This window comes from Corvus cornix, chromosome 8 (assembly GCF_000738735.6).
Source record: "Corvus cornix cornix isolate S_Up_H32 chromosome 8, ASM73873v5, whole genome shotgun sequence".
NCBI lineage: Eukaryota > Metazoa > Chordata > Aves > Passeriformes > Corvidae > Corvus > Corvus cornix.
The window spans coordinates 16580905-16598052 of NC_046338.1; the positions used below are offsets into that span (position 1 = coordinate 16580905).

Below are 17148 nucleotides of genomic sequence, written 5' to 3' on the forward strand. Positions count from 1 at the left end.
AATCCACCTCAAGTGGTGGGATCTGGTACTGCGCCACTTTTCAGAAGTGTTCATCAATTACTTTGGGAAGGATACTTATCTTTTTAAAATAAAAGTAAAGGAAAAGTGTATTCTTTAGACATGGACTGTGAATTCAAAATGGAATACTGTTTTTTCCTCCCCCTCATATTTTTGCTATGATCACTGAATATTGTGTTACAGATTTGATACCAAGACAGCTATTAGTAGATCACAATGCCCAGCTTTCCAGAGTCAACAGTTTCTGAGAGAGAGTTTGCTGATTTTTCCAAGAAACTCCAAGTATGTACACATGGTGTTACTGCTTGAACATCACTTTGCTCAAACGGTTAGATATTTGCACTCTTAAATCAAATGAGTGTATAAGCACGTTCCTAAAAGCACACAAGATCCTACTGCTTCCCTTCTAGGAAGGTTCTCCAGTGCAGACTCTTTGTACAGACAGAGCAAGCACCAGTTTTTGAAAACTCATCCCAGCAATCAGACAGACAATCTTCAAATCAGTATCAAAGAAACCACTAACTCCAGGGAAACTGCAATGGCACTAAAAGAAAGTACTCGTACCCACAGACAGTTCCTTTTTCTCCCACAGAACCCAATGCTGGCCACCTTCACAGCCCTTGCCAGGGACACACCACACCACCTTCTCTCTGCCAGACCAGCACTCATGGATGCTGCTGGGGCAGGGACCTGCCCCTTTGGGAGAGAGCAGGGATGGGGGCTGTGATGCATGAGGCACAAGGGGAGAAAAGACCTTTTGTCACTTCCAGGATGAGGCACGACTCAATCCTTAGGGAATGGATCTGAGTTCCTGGTAGCATCTACCCAGGTGCGTGGGGGACTGTAGTTTATTTCCAAGGCTCATGCAACACTCTAATTCTAAAATCAACCCTTTGCTTATTTTACCCTAAATATGTGATTGCAAATAGATTGGCATTGCCTGGACCTTCTCGCCCACACAGTACTGAGAGAATCAGATTGACAAAACAGCAGTTATAGCTCAGTTTTAAAAATCATGGGAAAGATTCACCCCTGGCATAATTCCACTGAAGCTACTGGCATTAAACCAGAGACTGATGTGGTCCCATACATTACTTCATAAAAAAAGAGAATACTATTGCACAATCTCTTGACTGTTACAATCTACCACCCAGACTGGAAAACTGGGCTCCATTAAAAAAAAAGACAAGAGTAGAGAAAACTTGATAAGGACTGCCCAGCTATGACCTAGGGCCCACTGCACTCTCTTCATTAAGAAGTACTCTCAAAAACGTTTGACCAAAAGGTGTTTAAAACTCCTTTTCCCTCCACCCCTACTTGTCCTGCAATAGAGGTTAAAGGTCAGGGTGTGCTGTGCTAGACACAAAGAGCTTAAAAATCAAGTCCCGCAGCACATGAACATGCCAACATCTGCTAACAAACTATTTTGAATTATGCATGATGTTCCCATTATTAATGATTCAGAGGAAAAATCAGAGAATCACAGAACAAGCTGAGTTGGAAGGAACCCTCAATGATCATCGAGTCCAACTCCTGGCCCCGCACAGCACCATCCCCAAGAGTCACACCATGTGTCTGAGAGTATTGTCCAAAAGTTTCTTAACCTCTGTCATACTTAGGGCTGTGACCACTTCCCAGTGGAGCCTGTTCCAGGGCCCAACCACCCTCTGGGTGAAGAACTTTTTCCTAATAACCAGCCTAAACCTTCCCTGACACAATTTCAGGCCATTATCTTGGGTCCTGTCACTGGTCACCACAGAGAGGAGACCAGTGCCTGCCCATCTCTTCCACTCATGAAGAAGCTGTAGAATGTGATGAGGTCTCCCCTCAATCTCTTCTTCTCTAGGCTGAACAGAACAAGTGACCTCAGGTGCTAAATGGCAGCCTCAAAACATGTTCAAGGCAAGAACCAAACACAGCTCCCTTCACCTTCAGTACAGATGAAGCATCACCCTGGAGTTTGGCACCTGTTCCATGCAGAGCAACACATTGTTTTTAAGGAAGATCTAAGGCTTATCATCAGAACCAGACAGAAAACTGACCTCTGCCCATACACTGACTTGGCAGTTGTATCCAACAGTCGGATGAGAGGGAGCCCTTTAGAACAAAAGCAGGACAGTTATTGAAGTCCTATTTGCAATAGAAAGGGGTATTACTTTCAGAGTGCAAGAATAGTTAAGAGTAAGAAAACTTGAGGGTTTGTATAAGGACAGAACACAAAGGGCAATAACTGTATTACTGCAAGTCATACTGAGACAGTTCTGTGACAATCATCTTGAAAGTACAACCCAAACGGTTTACTGATAAATTTTATGTAGATACCATACACACACTGCCTATGTTAGCTTAATTTACCTGAATTACATAAAATCCAGCTTTCCCTGTGCATATATATTTCAATTCAATTTTCACTGAATGTGTTCTGTATTACATAGCTTCGAGAATCAAAATTCTCCTGAAAAATAAGATTTTTTCAAAAAATTCCATCTGCAGCAAAAAAAAGCAGTCTCTGCACAAGCAACTCTGCTCAGCTCTGCCAACCAAATCTAACCCTCACACAATAATCCCTACTTTGGTCACCTGGAGAGCAAGGGCTGCCCACAGTGACCAGCCCCATGGTTTGGTCAATGGAAAACTCATGCCCATCAGTGCAAAGCTGGGACCACTTCACCAGTTCTGTCTGTGACCTGAGCTAGATGCTCAGGCTCCCAAAGATTAAGGGACACCATTTGCGTCCTTCTGCAGATCAGCCAGGCTTCCCAGCACTTGAGTCCTAAAAACACAATGCTTTGCTCAGATTTGCATAAATCAGTAGCTGTCAACGCCATTCACATGGCATATAATGAATCCTGAGGGGACAGTCTTCCTTTTATACATTTTGTGGGAAAATTCCTTACTGGCTTTAGATCTGTTTAAGGGCAAAGGATCTGTCCCTGTACACAAGTACAGCATCCCCCCCACTGTTGATAGCGGCCTATTCAAAAAAATGGTATCATCACACTAAATTTTACTTCAGCAATTCAGGTAGAAGACTCATGCAGAAATGAAACTAATTTTCTATTCCATACTTATGTGTACATATATTGCAGATCCAGGTTTTTTCTTCAGTGCATCATCTGGGCTGCAAATTTTAATTTGCCTTCCCTTCTCCAACCCCTAAACTATTACCAGGTAGTTGTGTAACAGGGTACCCAATGCCCTGAAAAGAAAAAATGGGTGTAAAGGGGATTAACTATGTTAGAGAATATGAGTACATACTAAAAAGCGGCTCATGTCCCAAAGGAAATGCTTCTTAAACTGAGAGATAAAAGATGTATAACAAATTTCTGCCAGGATCATTTACCTTAAATGCATTTGGGGCCTTCTGAACAAATCTACGCAGGCTATTCCAGGTACACCCAAGTTTCTACTGCCTGTAGAAAGTTAGATAGGTGCTAGCCACCCAGCCACAAATGACAGGGCTGCACTAATGTATCACTACAGTATCAATACATACTGCCTCTCAACAGGTCTTGTTAATCAAGGCTTGGTACTAATACTGAATACTATGTGTATTCAGAGACAGTATTAGCATATCCCATCCACACCAGGTCTGAGGGTAGAATTGACACAGCAGGTTCAAGTTCATCTCAACTGCAAAACACCATGCAAATGTAACAGATCACACAGTGTCTAAAGAACATCATAGCAAAACTGGAATCTGAACAGACAATTTCCAAATCTCAGGGTAAACCCTTAATGGTTTAACATCATACTTTCCACTGTTTCACAAGCTGCAGGTGGGGAAGAGGAGGAGGCTGATATAATACGGCTTCAGAAAACAAGTAAATACTACAAACAAACATGAAAAAGAGGACAGAAATACTGCAGGACAAAGGGTTATGCCATTTGAAAGCCTCCACACACAAAGGAATTTGGTCCTCACGGTTTGCAGCTAGACCACACATAAATCCAGATGACTGGAAAAAAGAAACATCATTCTACAGGTGTCTTTTAAAGGGCACTGTCACACAGGAGAGTGTAAAATGCAGCATTCACATCTTTATTGGATATGAAAAATTAAATTCTTGCTTTCCAAGCCAGAGTAAGGAACAGCATGTGTGCATGACTCATAAAAAACAGAAAACCTAGCAGCAGCTCCAGATTTAGGAAACAGTTTTGTTTACTTTATTGTCAGTAACTCACCAGCCCAAGTAAGAGTTGGTGCAAATATGTGTCTGTACTACATTTGCTCACAAATAATATTAGAAATTAAATACAAAGGAAACTGCTTTCAGAAGATTAAAAGTAATTGTCACCAATATATTGTCTCTCTATTCCCCTGGGGTGGGTCTTCAATCTTCCCAATTCTTTTCTTATTGTCAAACTTAAAAATAATCACAACTTTTAATCTCTGTACAAACAAAGGAGTATTTGGGGAATATTTCAAATAATGATTTTATGATACTAACTACACAGAAAAAAAGAACACCAAAACCTCTAAGGAACCAGATTTTCCATTTAATCAGGCCTAGCCTTATAAGTAAGACTACTCTTTTCTCTATATAATTGCAGAATCAATACCATAAAATCTGACAAAAACCTCCAGAAGGTATTTGTGATGCTATCAAGTATATTCTTGCACAATGATGCCATTTTATGCACTTCATATCTACACTGTCTTGCTGATTCTTGCTTGAAAAGAGATTTACTGAAGAAAATACTGGGTTGCTTTCCAGCAAGAAAGAACCAACTGCTGCTCCTTGCATTCAGTATTTTTCCATGTAGCTTCCAGGTGCATTTTCAGTGTTCAATTTACTTCATTGCAAGTATCACTTGAAACCCAATTAGCAGAGGAAAGACGGCATGTTCCAATGGCCTACTCTGAAGAGTCATCTACAAAGCAAGTGCCGCTGTACTTCTCTGCAAAACCAATGTCAGACAGAGTCACTTTCCCAAGAGGCCTCGAAACCCTATGTACATATTCACGCACTAACACACTGCATTCATGCAGAAGACATGAACACTGTGCTTCCTTGAGAGATGATGGAAGAGTGAGCCAGACTTCAAACAGTCTTCAGGGTAAGAGAATGCTGGTTATCTCCAGAATGGTGACAGCTCTTAATACTTATCCCTCGCTGATGGCATTTGAGTCATCAACAAATACCACCTCTCATCCAGGAACACTAACTACTGCCATCACCATGTTTATTACATATGGAATGATCTCTAATCATAATAAAAATATTTCTTTATTATAAATTGCCATAGCAATTGTTAAAGAGACAGTATCAGCTATGAACTACCTATATTTCCTTCAAACTTTTCAAGCAATTAAAGTTTCAGATATTTGTACCTCATGGTGGTGCTATTTTCGCATCTTCTCCTTTAAATAAAAAGTATAAATACTCTGCTTATGTTTCACAGGGAAATAAGAGACTTCTAGAGAAACACAAAGTCGAGTGTAATTGAAAAGCGAGAACATAAAAACACCCAACCAATTAAAACATTTGTTGTTTTCCTATCTTGCCATAGCATGGTTTTACTTTATCAGCTGATACAGGAGCATGACTGTCATGCATGGCAAGGTCCACACAATTTATGTTGGAAATTCTCCCCTGTGCTGGGAGCTGAAGAAGAATGACTTCATTAATTCCAGCTTTTGGTTCAAACAGACAGTCTAGAGAACAACATAAACATGACCACTCACGACAAATGTTGCTCCAATATCTCACACACACATGCATGAGCCCAAAGCTAGACTGAAACCTGACCATGGGGTTTGTGATATAAATGGACTTCTGGAAATATCATCACTTCCTTAATTATCTTTTCTTGGGGAAAGTAATTACAGACAGAGTAGTAATTTATAAATACTCTAAGACATATCAGATACAAGCTTTGAGGGAACTGGAGACCACAAACACAAATCACAGTTTATGATCAAAAATCAACACACATCTGCCTGAAAGAAACATGTGAGCACAGATGCACAATGTGCTTACACACGCAAGCCACAGAGAGACAGGAAGAGTCCATCTAGTAAACAGCAGCAGCAGCCCTCTTGCTCTCTACAACCCTGCAAGAGCACATCAGTACCTGCAGGCACTTGCATCAGAGGAAAACAAGAGTCCAGTTTACAGCTTCCAACGTGACGCTTTAAGCAGCAGACAGCAAACACAAAAACTGTGAGCAGTCAGAAAACTCATCCTGGCGTTTTTCCTTCTGAACCCATCAGCGTTCTGTGGTAGGCCTTGGCATGGCCTCAGACACCGCTCCACACAGCTCTCTGAACTGAGAACAGGGCTCACTTTCTGCACACAGCAAACAGTCCCATTGCTAAAAACGGAAAATACCAAGGGTTTGCACAGCACTTTCCAAGTCATGAGATGTCACTGCTGCCTCTTTAAGGGCAGACACGCATCAAGCCACGCTCCCGCAGGACAGCCAGCTCTGTACAAACATGCTTCTCTGGCCAACACAGGACTTCCTCTGGCAGTTCTGGTGGGCAGAACTTGAAATGACTGCCAAGTCCAATGACCAGCAAATCCTGAGCTGGCTAAAAACAACACGCAAAGACTGCGGTCCAGACAAACAAGATGAAAAAGGCACATTAAAAAAGGTGTTATTTTATGCAAGCACAGAAGCCTTAAAAGTGATAACGAAGAGAAGAGGGGGAAGAGCATTGTGATGGTTTTCAAAAAACAAGCAAACTCCACTTCTTAAAAATATGGCAATGCCATGTTCATCAATCAAGGCAATTAAGACATGAATGTCATTTTAGTGTATCAGCGGCATGGGAGTTGCGGCTTTCAGCAGACGTGGAGTTATCTGAGACAGACACTGAATGATTATGATTTCTGTGGAGCATGCTGCCACTATCTTTAAGGCTTTATAAGGTCTATCATGAGCTTAATTTCTGATTCAGTCCAGTACTCCAGCTGGGCTCTTGGGCATGGCTGTGTGTAAAGGGAGTAACAGCAGCCTGTGAAACCACCCTGGTGAGCCAGTGGAGCTACCACAAGCTGTGGGCAAGCTTTTGAAATTACCCACGATCAGAGATGCATGTGATGAGGAACTCCTGCTTTCCAAGCAACAAATACAGGGTATTCCTGGAGTACATTTGCCGTAGTGTCACCCACAACTTGACTCTGAGACCTAACTGCCACAGAGCACTGGTGGAAGCAGTAATTCATCTGGACTTCCCATTCTCGATCTTCTTATGTTGTGGATCTTCTTCCCTCACAACACACCATGCAAGAAGACCACAATAAAAAGCAGTAGTCAACCTCGAATTTGACAAAGAGGCTTGCAGGTGGCCAAACTCATTTTCCACTGTCATTCTGTATGCCCACTATGGCTGATTATGTTGCCTCTGCATAACTTCATGAACCACATATCATCAAGGAACAAGAAGTAACGGGTGAAGTGATTAATAACCTGGATGGGCTCAGCATAACAGGAGAGCTGGCCAGCTGAAGAGACTGAAGGTTCAAAACCCCTGTACATACTCGCACTGAAACCTGCATGTCTGCTGCAATAGCTAGAGATCCACTGCTGCTGCCAAGCCAAGGTGGTCAGAAAGTGAAGAGGCAAGGAAAGGAAAATACCCTTGCAATGCTGAGATTTGGTCTGTACCTTGGCAGAGGCACAGTGCTTTGTTTTATCTCTCAAAGCTGCTTCTTCTAAAGCAGCAACTATTTTTCTTCAAAGCAAAGGCCTTTGACCTACCAGAAGTACTAAATATACCCATGTGCAGCGGTGTATACCTATTCAAACAAATGAATAGGTAACAAAATCCTCACTAACTCCAGCTGTCAAATAACAAACCTTGAATTCCCTTCTTGCCTGCTGTCGGCACATGACCTCCAGGCCCCCTCTGACCATGGCTCTGGTGCTGCAGGTCAGCATGTTTAAAATACGCCCAGAAAGTGGCCCCTTTATCTGAGCTGAATCTCAAGGCTGTTCCTGGATCTCTGGATGCCTGAGCATGAAACAAAACATTTTTCCCTGACATAGCCTTGGGTAAGGCTGTTGTAGTATTACACTTCTGAAAACAGTTAAAATGAACACACTGGGAAATACAGTAAACGTGTAGCATAATAGGCAAAATGAACTAGGTTTTCACCACCTTCATCACCCAGATCTTCATAGTCTTAAAAACCCAAAATCCTGTGACACAGAAAAACTATCCTGAATTCAGGATCAGCCCATTATAATTAGCCTATTCCAGGAGCTAACAGCCATTTTAATATCAGGTTTACTCTCAAAGGAAATTTTTTGAAGTTATTATAAATTTTTACCAAGTAGCACTGATTAAACAGTGGGGAAAAAGGTCTTTTGGATTATTACAGCCTCAGTGGCGTTACTCAAAATTATAAAAATATAGACAAGTCCTTAGTTTTCCTGCCTTCATTTCATATAACACATGTTAAACATCTGTATCAGGCGTAACATCTTCAAGTTTTTGAGGATGAGGATGTCAACGACAACAATAGTGAATCCATTGCCAGGAACTCTGATTCCATGTATTCATATGTATTCAATCCTAAGTATTCACATGAGATTAATTTTATATGCCCCTCCTCTCTCCCCTTAACTATTTCAATTGTGACTGCATGCTTGAAGCAGCTCAGGGACATTCAACCAAGAGGCATAATAAAAGAATCCTCTGTTAATTTAGGACTTGATAATATACCTAAAGGGGGGCTTCCATCTTAAAATAATTTTTATGCTCTTCTATACACACTTTTCTGGTGCAAATCTCTAGAGTTTTGCAAACTCTTCCTCGGAACAAACAGCTCCATGAGGAAGCAACTATCTCCTTTCTAAAAACTGAGAAACTGAAGCAGTGAAGATACCCAAAGCCAAAGAGAAAGTTATTGTAAGAGTTCAGTAGTTCCTGGCATTCAGCTGAGACCCAGATCAGTACAGAAACGCACACACGCACTCACTTCCCCAGGAATATTTGATCAAATAAAACAAACAAAAAAGGCTTGCATTTTTCATGCCAAGTTCAATATAAACACTTGAGGCTATTACATGCACCCGTATTCTATTTCCTATGATAAAGCATGGCCAAATATGAATGGTGATAAAAGACATTTCTAAGAAATACTTGAAAAAGATTGGAACTTCAGGGGTTTTTGCTTGAAGAAAGAAGACATTCCCCGTCTCAACATACAAGATTTCACCCCAGTGGGATTAATGAAGTAAAATACAAACAAATTCCTTGAAGATCATAGATGCGATTGCAGCATTTCATGATATGACCCAATATTTACCAGATTTCTGCCTTAACACAAAAGTGGTAAACTACTGATTCAGTTTCACAAAGACTGTTCAAAATACATAAGCCTATACATTTTCAGTCTGTCTTTTGTCTACTTTTTTTCCAGTTTACAGGGAAGGAAAAGCACCCAAATCTTACTAACCCTTACTGAAATGCCTGCATGTGTTACAGGAGGAACATACACCCCTGCCAAGCCCTCCCCCCACATCAGCCACCCCTCCTGTGTTTAAATTTGCAAACGCTTGTTGTCTGTATATTCTACACAAGTGTCAGAGTGAGTTAAATTAATGCATACACATATGTTGCATATTTATGAGAACTATGATAACTGCACAAGTATGTTTAATGCATGAACCCTTCAAGGAATTTGCTAGGGGAAGTTTACACTCCTCCCAGCAAGTAAGGAATGTGTAATTTAGCAGCATTCTAGCATAGTGCAGGTTAAAAACAAAACAACCCGACCTCCTCCCCCAAAGCAAGCCTCCCCTTAAAGATTTTCCAATCTTGCATTCCATATTATCAGAACTTCAGCCAACCTCTGAACAAATACATCATTTATTTTAAACATGCTTTCGATGTCGCTAAATCTAAGTAATGTGCCGTCAAACAAAGCCACTTGTTTTATTCTGGAGTCTACTGGAAATACTGTATGACAAACAGATCTCTACCTTTGGTATCAGCATTTGTAGGCAACAGGAAATACCTCAGCTGGTAAATCAAGCTCACGTAACTTAAGGTGATGGGTACATTCTACTTTTAGACAAAGGGCCACTTGGAGTTGGTTTCTACAATAATGGAAAAGATAACATTTGCTCTACTTTGTTCTCTGAGTCTGATCCTATAAGTAAAATTGGATCTTTCCAAGTTGTTGACACTCTTTTGCTCAACACTGTTGCCAGCAAACATTGCTCCAGCTTCCTGTGCATTTTTAGAGCAGCCGTCTCCAAGGGCTGTGACTGGAAATTGCTCAGGAAATGGGAGAAGGAGGCTCAAGGCTCCAAATACTGAAATCTATTCAGTGCCCTACACTTCAGTATACCCCCAAAGTACACAGACAAGACAGCTTAGGGCACACTGCTTTCTTAACATAAGCACATCAGATGAGGCACAAGCAGCCTCTTTCTGCTAGACAGCAAGTACTTTTACTCAAACCCAAGTATTTAATTCTGTGATTCTGTCAAGCTGATCAGGCAGTAGGGGCACAGCCTGCATCCTCGTGCACGCGTGCCTCGCTCCCGTTGTGCATGCACACAACTGCACCAAGTGCCGAGTTACGCAAGCAGTGCCAGCGGCGCCGGCAGCGGGCCAGAGGGAAATTTGGGCTTATGCAAATGTTCACTTCAGTCATTCTGGTCTCTTGGGAGGTACAAGCTCCAGCTGCAGCCTGCTTCATCCCATCCATGGGCACCCTTTAGTAACCAAGGCATGACAAGTTCCCCTGGTACTACGTCCCCACAGTGAGGGCACTCTTCTGCCCGCTTTCAATAAAACTTGTGATTACCTTGTGAGATCTACTCATACCCAATTCGCCTGTGACTTAGCAACAGATTTAAAGTTTGCTGAGTGATTAGAGAAGCACTGACAAATCCATAGCAGAATCACATACAGCTATTTAGTTCTCATCAGAAACCATGCTAAAAAACCCCAAAGCAAACAAACCTCCAAACACACCCCCTCCCCGCCCCCAAGCAAACAACCCACAAACCCCACAAAAGAACAAAAAGCCCTACAATTTGGGCTTCATGTGCAGAGAACTGATTGTACCTACACTTTTTTCAGTCATTCACAGTGCCCTTATCAGGCTGATAACCCAGCGCCTGACATACTAAGAAAGGCTTAAAAAACACCAGAACAAAACAAAATCCCAAAACAAACCCCCATACCCCCCACCAAATATAAAAATATCTGTTCCTCGTTCACAGTCCCACCAAAAAAAGTGTAATTCTTCTATTCATCTTGTGACAGTAGAAGACCTGACAATTTTGATTAATGGAAGCCAGTAAGATATCTACTGAAAAAACTGTAAATAATTTTACTTATCATATACTAGATATTTAAGACTGTATATATACTGAAAATGAACACAACAGCTGAAGTTTCATGGATGCATACAATACACATTGAGCTGAAGCCATCACAAATCCAACAAGGCTGATACTGAAGTCAGTGGAAAGACTGATTCTGGCCAAGAGAATCTGCCTTTATTTTAATCACTATAAAAGACTTCACTTGGAAGTTCTTTCAGCACAGATTTAGATCCTCTGCTGCAGTACATGGTTCACTGCAACAATCCTCTTTTTCTAAGCTTCTCCCTGTTGGATCATCATCTTTGTTCTCTCATCACAAATTCTCTAATTGTGTACACACATGTTGCTCTCACAGGACACAGTACTAAGGATTTGTGTGTAATACTGTAAGAACATGAACTAAAAAGCTCAGCTGTCAGGGCATGCAACGTTTTCTTTGCACTTTGGCACTCTGTTTTGATGTGTTTTGAGAGTAAACAACACTATGGCACAATTTGACATCAAAAATTTTATTCTGCTGTGGCTTTCAGAACAGCTAAAGTTCTTGCCAGTCCCTCCGAGTGCAGCACACATAAATAAGTAATTGGACTACCATAGTCAGCACTGCTTGCTTTTCTGTTCAGCAGTCCCCCCTCAGTGAAACATTAGGGCTGTACTACACTGGTAAAAGAATCTGAACTTCAGTGTTTGTTTATAGTGGTCATGGCAGGGATCCAAAGGTATTCATGTTAATTTACAACACATTTAGGTAAACGATCTGCTTTTGAAGACAGCCAATTCTGCAAAGGCCTGTTGGAGATCTAAATCTGTTTCTTATTTCCTTTGCCCGGCCCCCACCTTTTTTAAGTATACTTGGGGGTTGTGAAAGATAATGAAGTGGGTGGCTAGGTATGGAAGCAGTTTAATCATATGACATGCAAAGCATAGGTGGACAGTCTCCATGCAAATTGCACATGGTTTTTTGTGGTACTTTGGTGACAATTCAGAAATATCTTTATGCAGCAAATTAACGTATAATAACCCCATTTGCAGATATACTTATCACTAGGGATCTGGACAGAAAGTAATTTCCCCTTTACCTCTCTTTCATGATGGCCAAGACCCTCCTTGGGGTTTCTGAGATTGAGGACATGCACCTCTTGTGGCAGGCTCGTCGTGCCCCGGCTTGCACAGCCAGATAAGACTGTAAAGCTTTCCAATAAGGCATGGACTGGGTGTGAATTGTTAACAGGCAATAAGACACATTCCCTCTGAGGCACAGGACCTGCAGAGAAAGACACAGATACACATCATTGGGAGGAAAAAAAAGCAATACATCATTTATACTTGTCAAATAATGATCATCCTTTTGTTCAGAAAATCCACGGGAACAAAAGCAGAAGCCTCGTGTTCATTCTCCACAAAATTAAGACATTTATTCCCATTGCCCTTCTAAGTTCTCTTGAATATGCTAACTCATTGGTTTGTTTCTCTCTGAAAGTCTAACTTTTCAAGTATGAATTCCAAAATTGAAGGTAGTCTTTTCTTTACCAGGGAGGAAAACAAAAAAATATAAAAAAAAGTAAAAAAGGCAAAACAAAAGAACAAAAACCAAAGAACCAAACAAAAACACCCCAAAAAACCTCTCAAAAAAACAGACAACCAAAAAACCCACCACCACAGTGGTAGCAGGGGAATTGGTTTGTCTTAGATGCGAATTATTTATGTCAAACACTGTTATCTGCAAACACTGAAAATGCAATCATGTATAAATAACAACAAAAAGTTAACATCTACTATAAAGGTAATTACATCAGGAAGGATTTGGGCGAGTTGGATTTGTTGCTTTTGAAGCAGTGCTGATTTATAGTGAACATCATTCAAATACATTGTACAAAACAGCAGGCATCTGTCACATGATAAAATGAAATGTTTGTTTACTGAGTCTATTTTGTGTCTGACAGCAATTATCTACACTGATAACAGTTATCTAGTCCAAAACAGAGTGTACGCCCTTTCAAATAATCACCACAGCATGATGCAGTGCCATACTCTTATATAGTACGTGAGACCGTGTGATGTGATAGAGCAAGATAGCACAAAAGCTGAAGCATACGGGGCAGTTTACATTTAAACTATATCTCAGGAAACTAAATCAAGAAAAATATTTAGGAAAAGCAGCCCTGCTTTTCCAAAACAGCTAAAGCCCACCCCTGACAGTAACAGATACATGTATGTTTTTGATTCAGAAGGTCATAGGAGAACGTAATTGATTTAACCCCTAATTTGCACCAAAGTCACTCAGGTAAGAATTAGACTCACATGAATCAGTCAGTTCAGAGGCTGCCAGGCATAAAAGAGAAATACAAGCTAGAAGAATAGTTTCTTTCCAGATCGTGCATGTCTGCAATTGTAGTAAAATGCTTCCTTTGAAAGAAGTTCAAAATAAAGAAAATCTTCAACTGATTAAATGGCAGAGCTCTATCTGGTTTTGTCAAGTCTAAAGCCAGCTATTGTAGCACTAGAGCTCATTTGACACTGGTGTACACGTATGTTTAATTATATTAGCACTGACCTAGACTTTGCTGGTTAAAACCATGGTTCTTTCAAAATACAGTTTGCAGTTGGCCATTTATTTACAAGTCCGAGTCTGGCTTAAACCAGACTATCTGGAAAAAGAAAAGCCCTTGAGCACAGGGAGATTTCTGCAGTGCCTTGGGCCACAAAAGGGCCGTTCCTGAAACCCACCAGTGCATAGTGCATATCCTATGAGCTCCCACAGAGCAGGGATATTTGTAAAGGCAATGCTCAAGGCATAAATTACGCATGCCTGTGCTTGGGGTACAGAGCATAAACAAACTTTCTTCTCTATAAACGAGAAGCTTGGCAGTAGCACTGACCACCAGCTTGGAGGACTTGAGGTTTTCTGGGGTTTATTTGACTCCTTTTAAAGAACACACATACAAAATGGGACCAGTCCAAGAAATGATACTCACTTTAAGAAAAAAAACCATCCATTAAAAAGTTGCCCTTTGTTCCGGTTGAAGAAATATTTAGAATTTGTAACAATAACAACAATCAGTAGAGAGGCCACATTTTCCTGATGTACAAGAGCAGATCAGAGAACCTACTAACCAATTAGCCCGGCCACTGATGTGTAAGTCCTACAGCACACCATGTTATACAACCTGCACAAAAAACTTTTCTAAACTCCACAAACATTTCTCAGGCTAGGAAGGAAAGAAGCACTTGTTCATTGAATCGTTTCTTGTAGGCCAGAATGGAGTTGATGGTTAAGATGTTTCAGTCATAACACACACTCACTCACAAAGAACAAGATGCAAGACTGAACAAAACCAGAAATGAAGTTGCTGACAAAAACATGCACTTTACTTAGCAAAGGTTCAGGAGAAAGACCTAATACCTCCCTTGTGATTTCCTTGTGAACACCTATTCCCATGCAGTACATCTACCAATCCTCCCCTCCAGCCTCCATCTGGTATTTACTCTCAACAAATTTACCACATTAGAGTAGAAGACATGTGGATTTTCCCCTCACATCCTACAAGGGGAAGATGATTGTGACTGTTTTGTTCAGGCTGTAACTGCCTCCTTTGCTGGCACCTCACATGCACATTAAGAAATCCCTCTTTTCTGCTCAACATGCAAGATGCAAACAGTCCCAGAGGGAGCAGAGGTTCAGATCCTGGCTAACTGTGCACAGCTGAGCTTATCTGCACAGCGACGGGCAGAATGAGGCATGCCTGCTCTGCCTGCACTCCACCCTGGCTGGACAGGGGCCAGATCTCTGGCAGAAATCCTGTCACCCTGCTGGCAGCGAGCCCACGTGCTGCACCAGTCCTGAGCACGGCTTACTGGTGTAGGTCCACTCTTCCAGCAGTGCAGCTGCACAGCGCCTGCCCGCACGCCCTGCCAGCCTGGGGCATGCTCCTCTGTCAACTCTGTTTGGAGGGAAGGGGTACACAGAGCTGCTCTGAGCTGCTCAGTCTAAGAAACCAATGCTTTGGGGGAACTACTGCATTTGATAGAACTGCTTTCAGACCAGCCTTGTAAAGGGGTACAGCCCTGGAAATCTGAACTGACGACCAGAGTATCAGAGGATGCTCCACTGCAATGAGCCCACACATGCTGTGAGACTGCCCATGTACAAGGCATGCTGGGGGGTAAATAACCGAGAGGTTACTCCAGCTGTCTCATTTTTGCCAAGGTTCACATAGGTGCCTGTGTAGCTATGTCCTGGGCCCATATTGCCTTTCCCAGCAACTCAAGACTCCCATGATCACCATTCCTCTTACACATGCTGGCAATATCAAACCTCAATCCTCGTGCGTTGATATTGGCTTATCTGCCCAACCACTGATCTGGGTGTAGTGCCATGCCCAGCATACACTGGCACACCTGGACGTAGTGCCAAGTGAAAGGAAAACTTATTCCTAGGTCACGAAGTCCACTGAATGCTCAGCCTGTACATGGCACAAGGCAGCTCCTTCTGCCACCTTGTCTGCATTTATGCTGTACTTTAGTCTATTCTTACACCATGTGCACCGCTGCAATGATGGAGTTATTTCCTCAACATTCATTAACTGCATTTCTTTCTAGCCCTTCCTACTGCACCTGCAGATCTGCCCCAGTCAAAGAAAGGTGGATGCTGCTACAAGGTACTGTTACTCCAGTGGGAGCTGCGAGAGCTCTCCTCTATCCAAATTAGCAGCTTTTGGCTCCCTCACAGATCCTTTCTCTTTATCTTCCTGCCTGCCTGCCACTTTTCTCTGACTAGAAAGCCAGTTACTTTCTCTATGTAGTTTAAACCCTAAAAAAGGCATATTTACCACTCTGAAAAAAAACCAAACACAAAGTCCACCCTAGGACGCTACTAATCTGATTGTTTATCACCTTATTGTTATCTGATTGTCTATCACACCACCTACTCATATTTGAAAGCCAACATGAAACCACAGCTTCATCCTACCTGAGCTTTACTGTCATGCTGCTCTGCCCCCCACAAACCCCAGGATCAGGCTTTGCCAGTTTCCCACTCCAGCCTCACACCCTGTTTCTGCCAACCTCACCCGCATCAGCAATACCAACATCTTGCCAAAATCCATTCTTTTCAACATCCAATTAACACATCAAGATTGCCTTATCAGCTCTAAACATGTACAGATATTCTCCTGTGTCTCCATCCCCCTCAAACTTAAAGGGTCAAAGATATCTTCAGTTTATCCATCCTAGTGATGTCACAAGCTTTTAATGCCTTCTCTGCTGAGAATCTAAGTGCACACACACAGCCATCCTTGGGCTTTTGTTTAACTTTGGAGCATGTAACCACTTAATCTTGTTAGGAAATCCTGGCTCCTACCACAATCAAATTTTAGTTGCTTAATGCCTTTAGAGGATGGAAAGCAGGTTAGGCAGTTTTATAAGAAACAATTAATAGGTATATATTTTACGATGGCAAATGTTTTGAGAATTCAGAATTCGAGAGAATTGTTGAGTATTGAATTATTTTTCACTTCCAATTAATGTTTTAAAGGAAATCAGTGCAGACCCAACCTTGTTTGATACTGTGTAGTTGTGTCCATCTGGAACATATTCAATACAACTTCAACATTCTTGTTTCCCATATCATCCATGCTACTAATGAGTAACATGTGCTCTGCTGTAAGAAGGTAGCAGAAATGGGAGTAAGACACTAAGGGGGATAACACAACAGCCCAAGACTAACTCATAACTGTGATTGATTTTATTCAAATAGTAAAGGGTAATGTACTTTCTGTTGTATTTCCATGGTGATTTCTGCAGTGTTGTCAGCTGAAAAGCACGAGCAACTCC

The 17148-nt window shown here is 41.6% G+C and overlaps 1 protein-coding gene across 2 annotated transcripts in view; it reads right to left on the reverse strand.

Moving 5' to 3' along the window:
- Positions 1 to 17148, reverse strand: part of TGFBR3 (transforming growth factor beta receptor 3) — a 119047-nt gene that overhangs the window by 57697 nt on the left and 44202 nt on the right. For both annotated transcript variants that reach the window (XM_039555862.1, XM_039555861.1), the window contains exon 3: positions 12396 to 12580. In XM_039555862.1, the coding sequence (XP_039411796.1) occupies positions 12396 to 12580 (185 nt within the window). The remainder of the gene's footprint in view (positions 1 to 12395; positions 12581 to 17148) is intronic.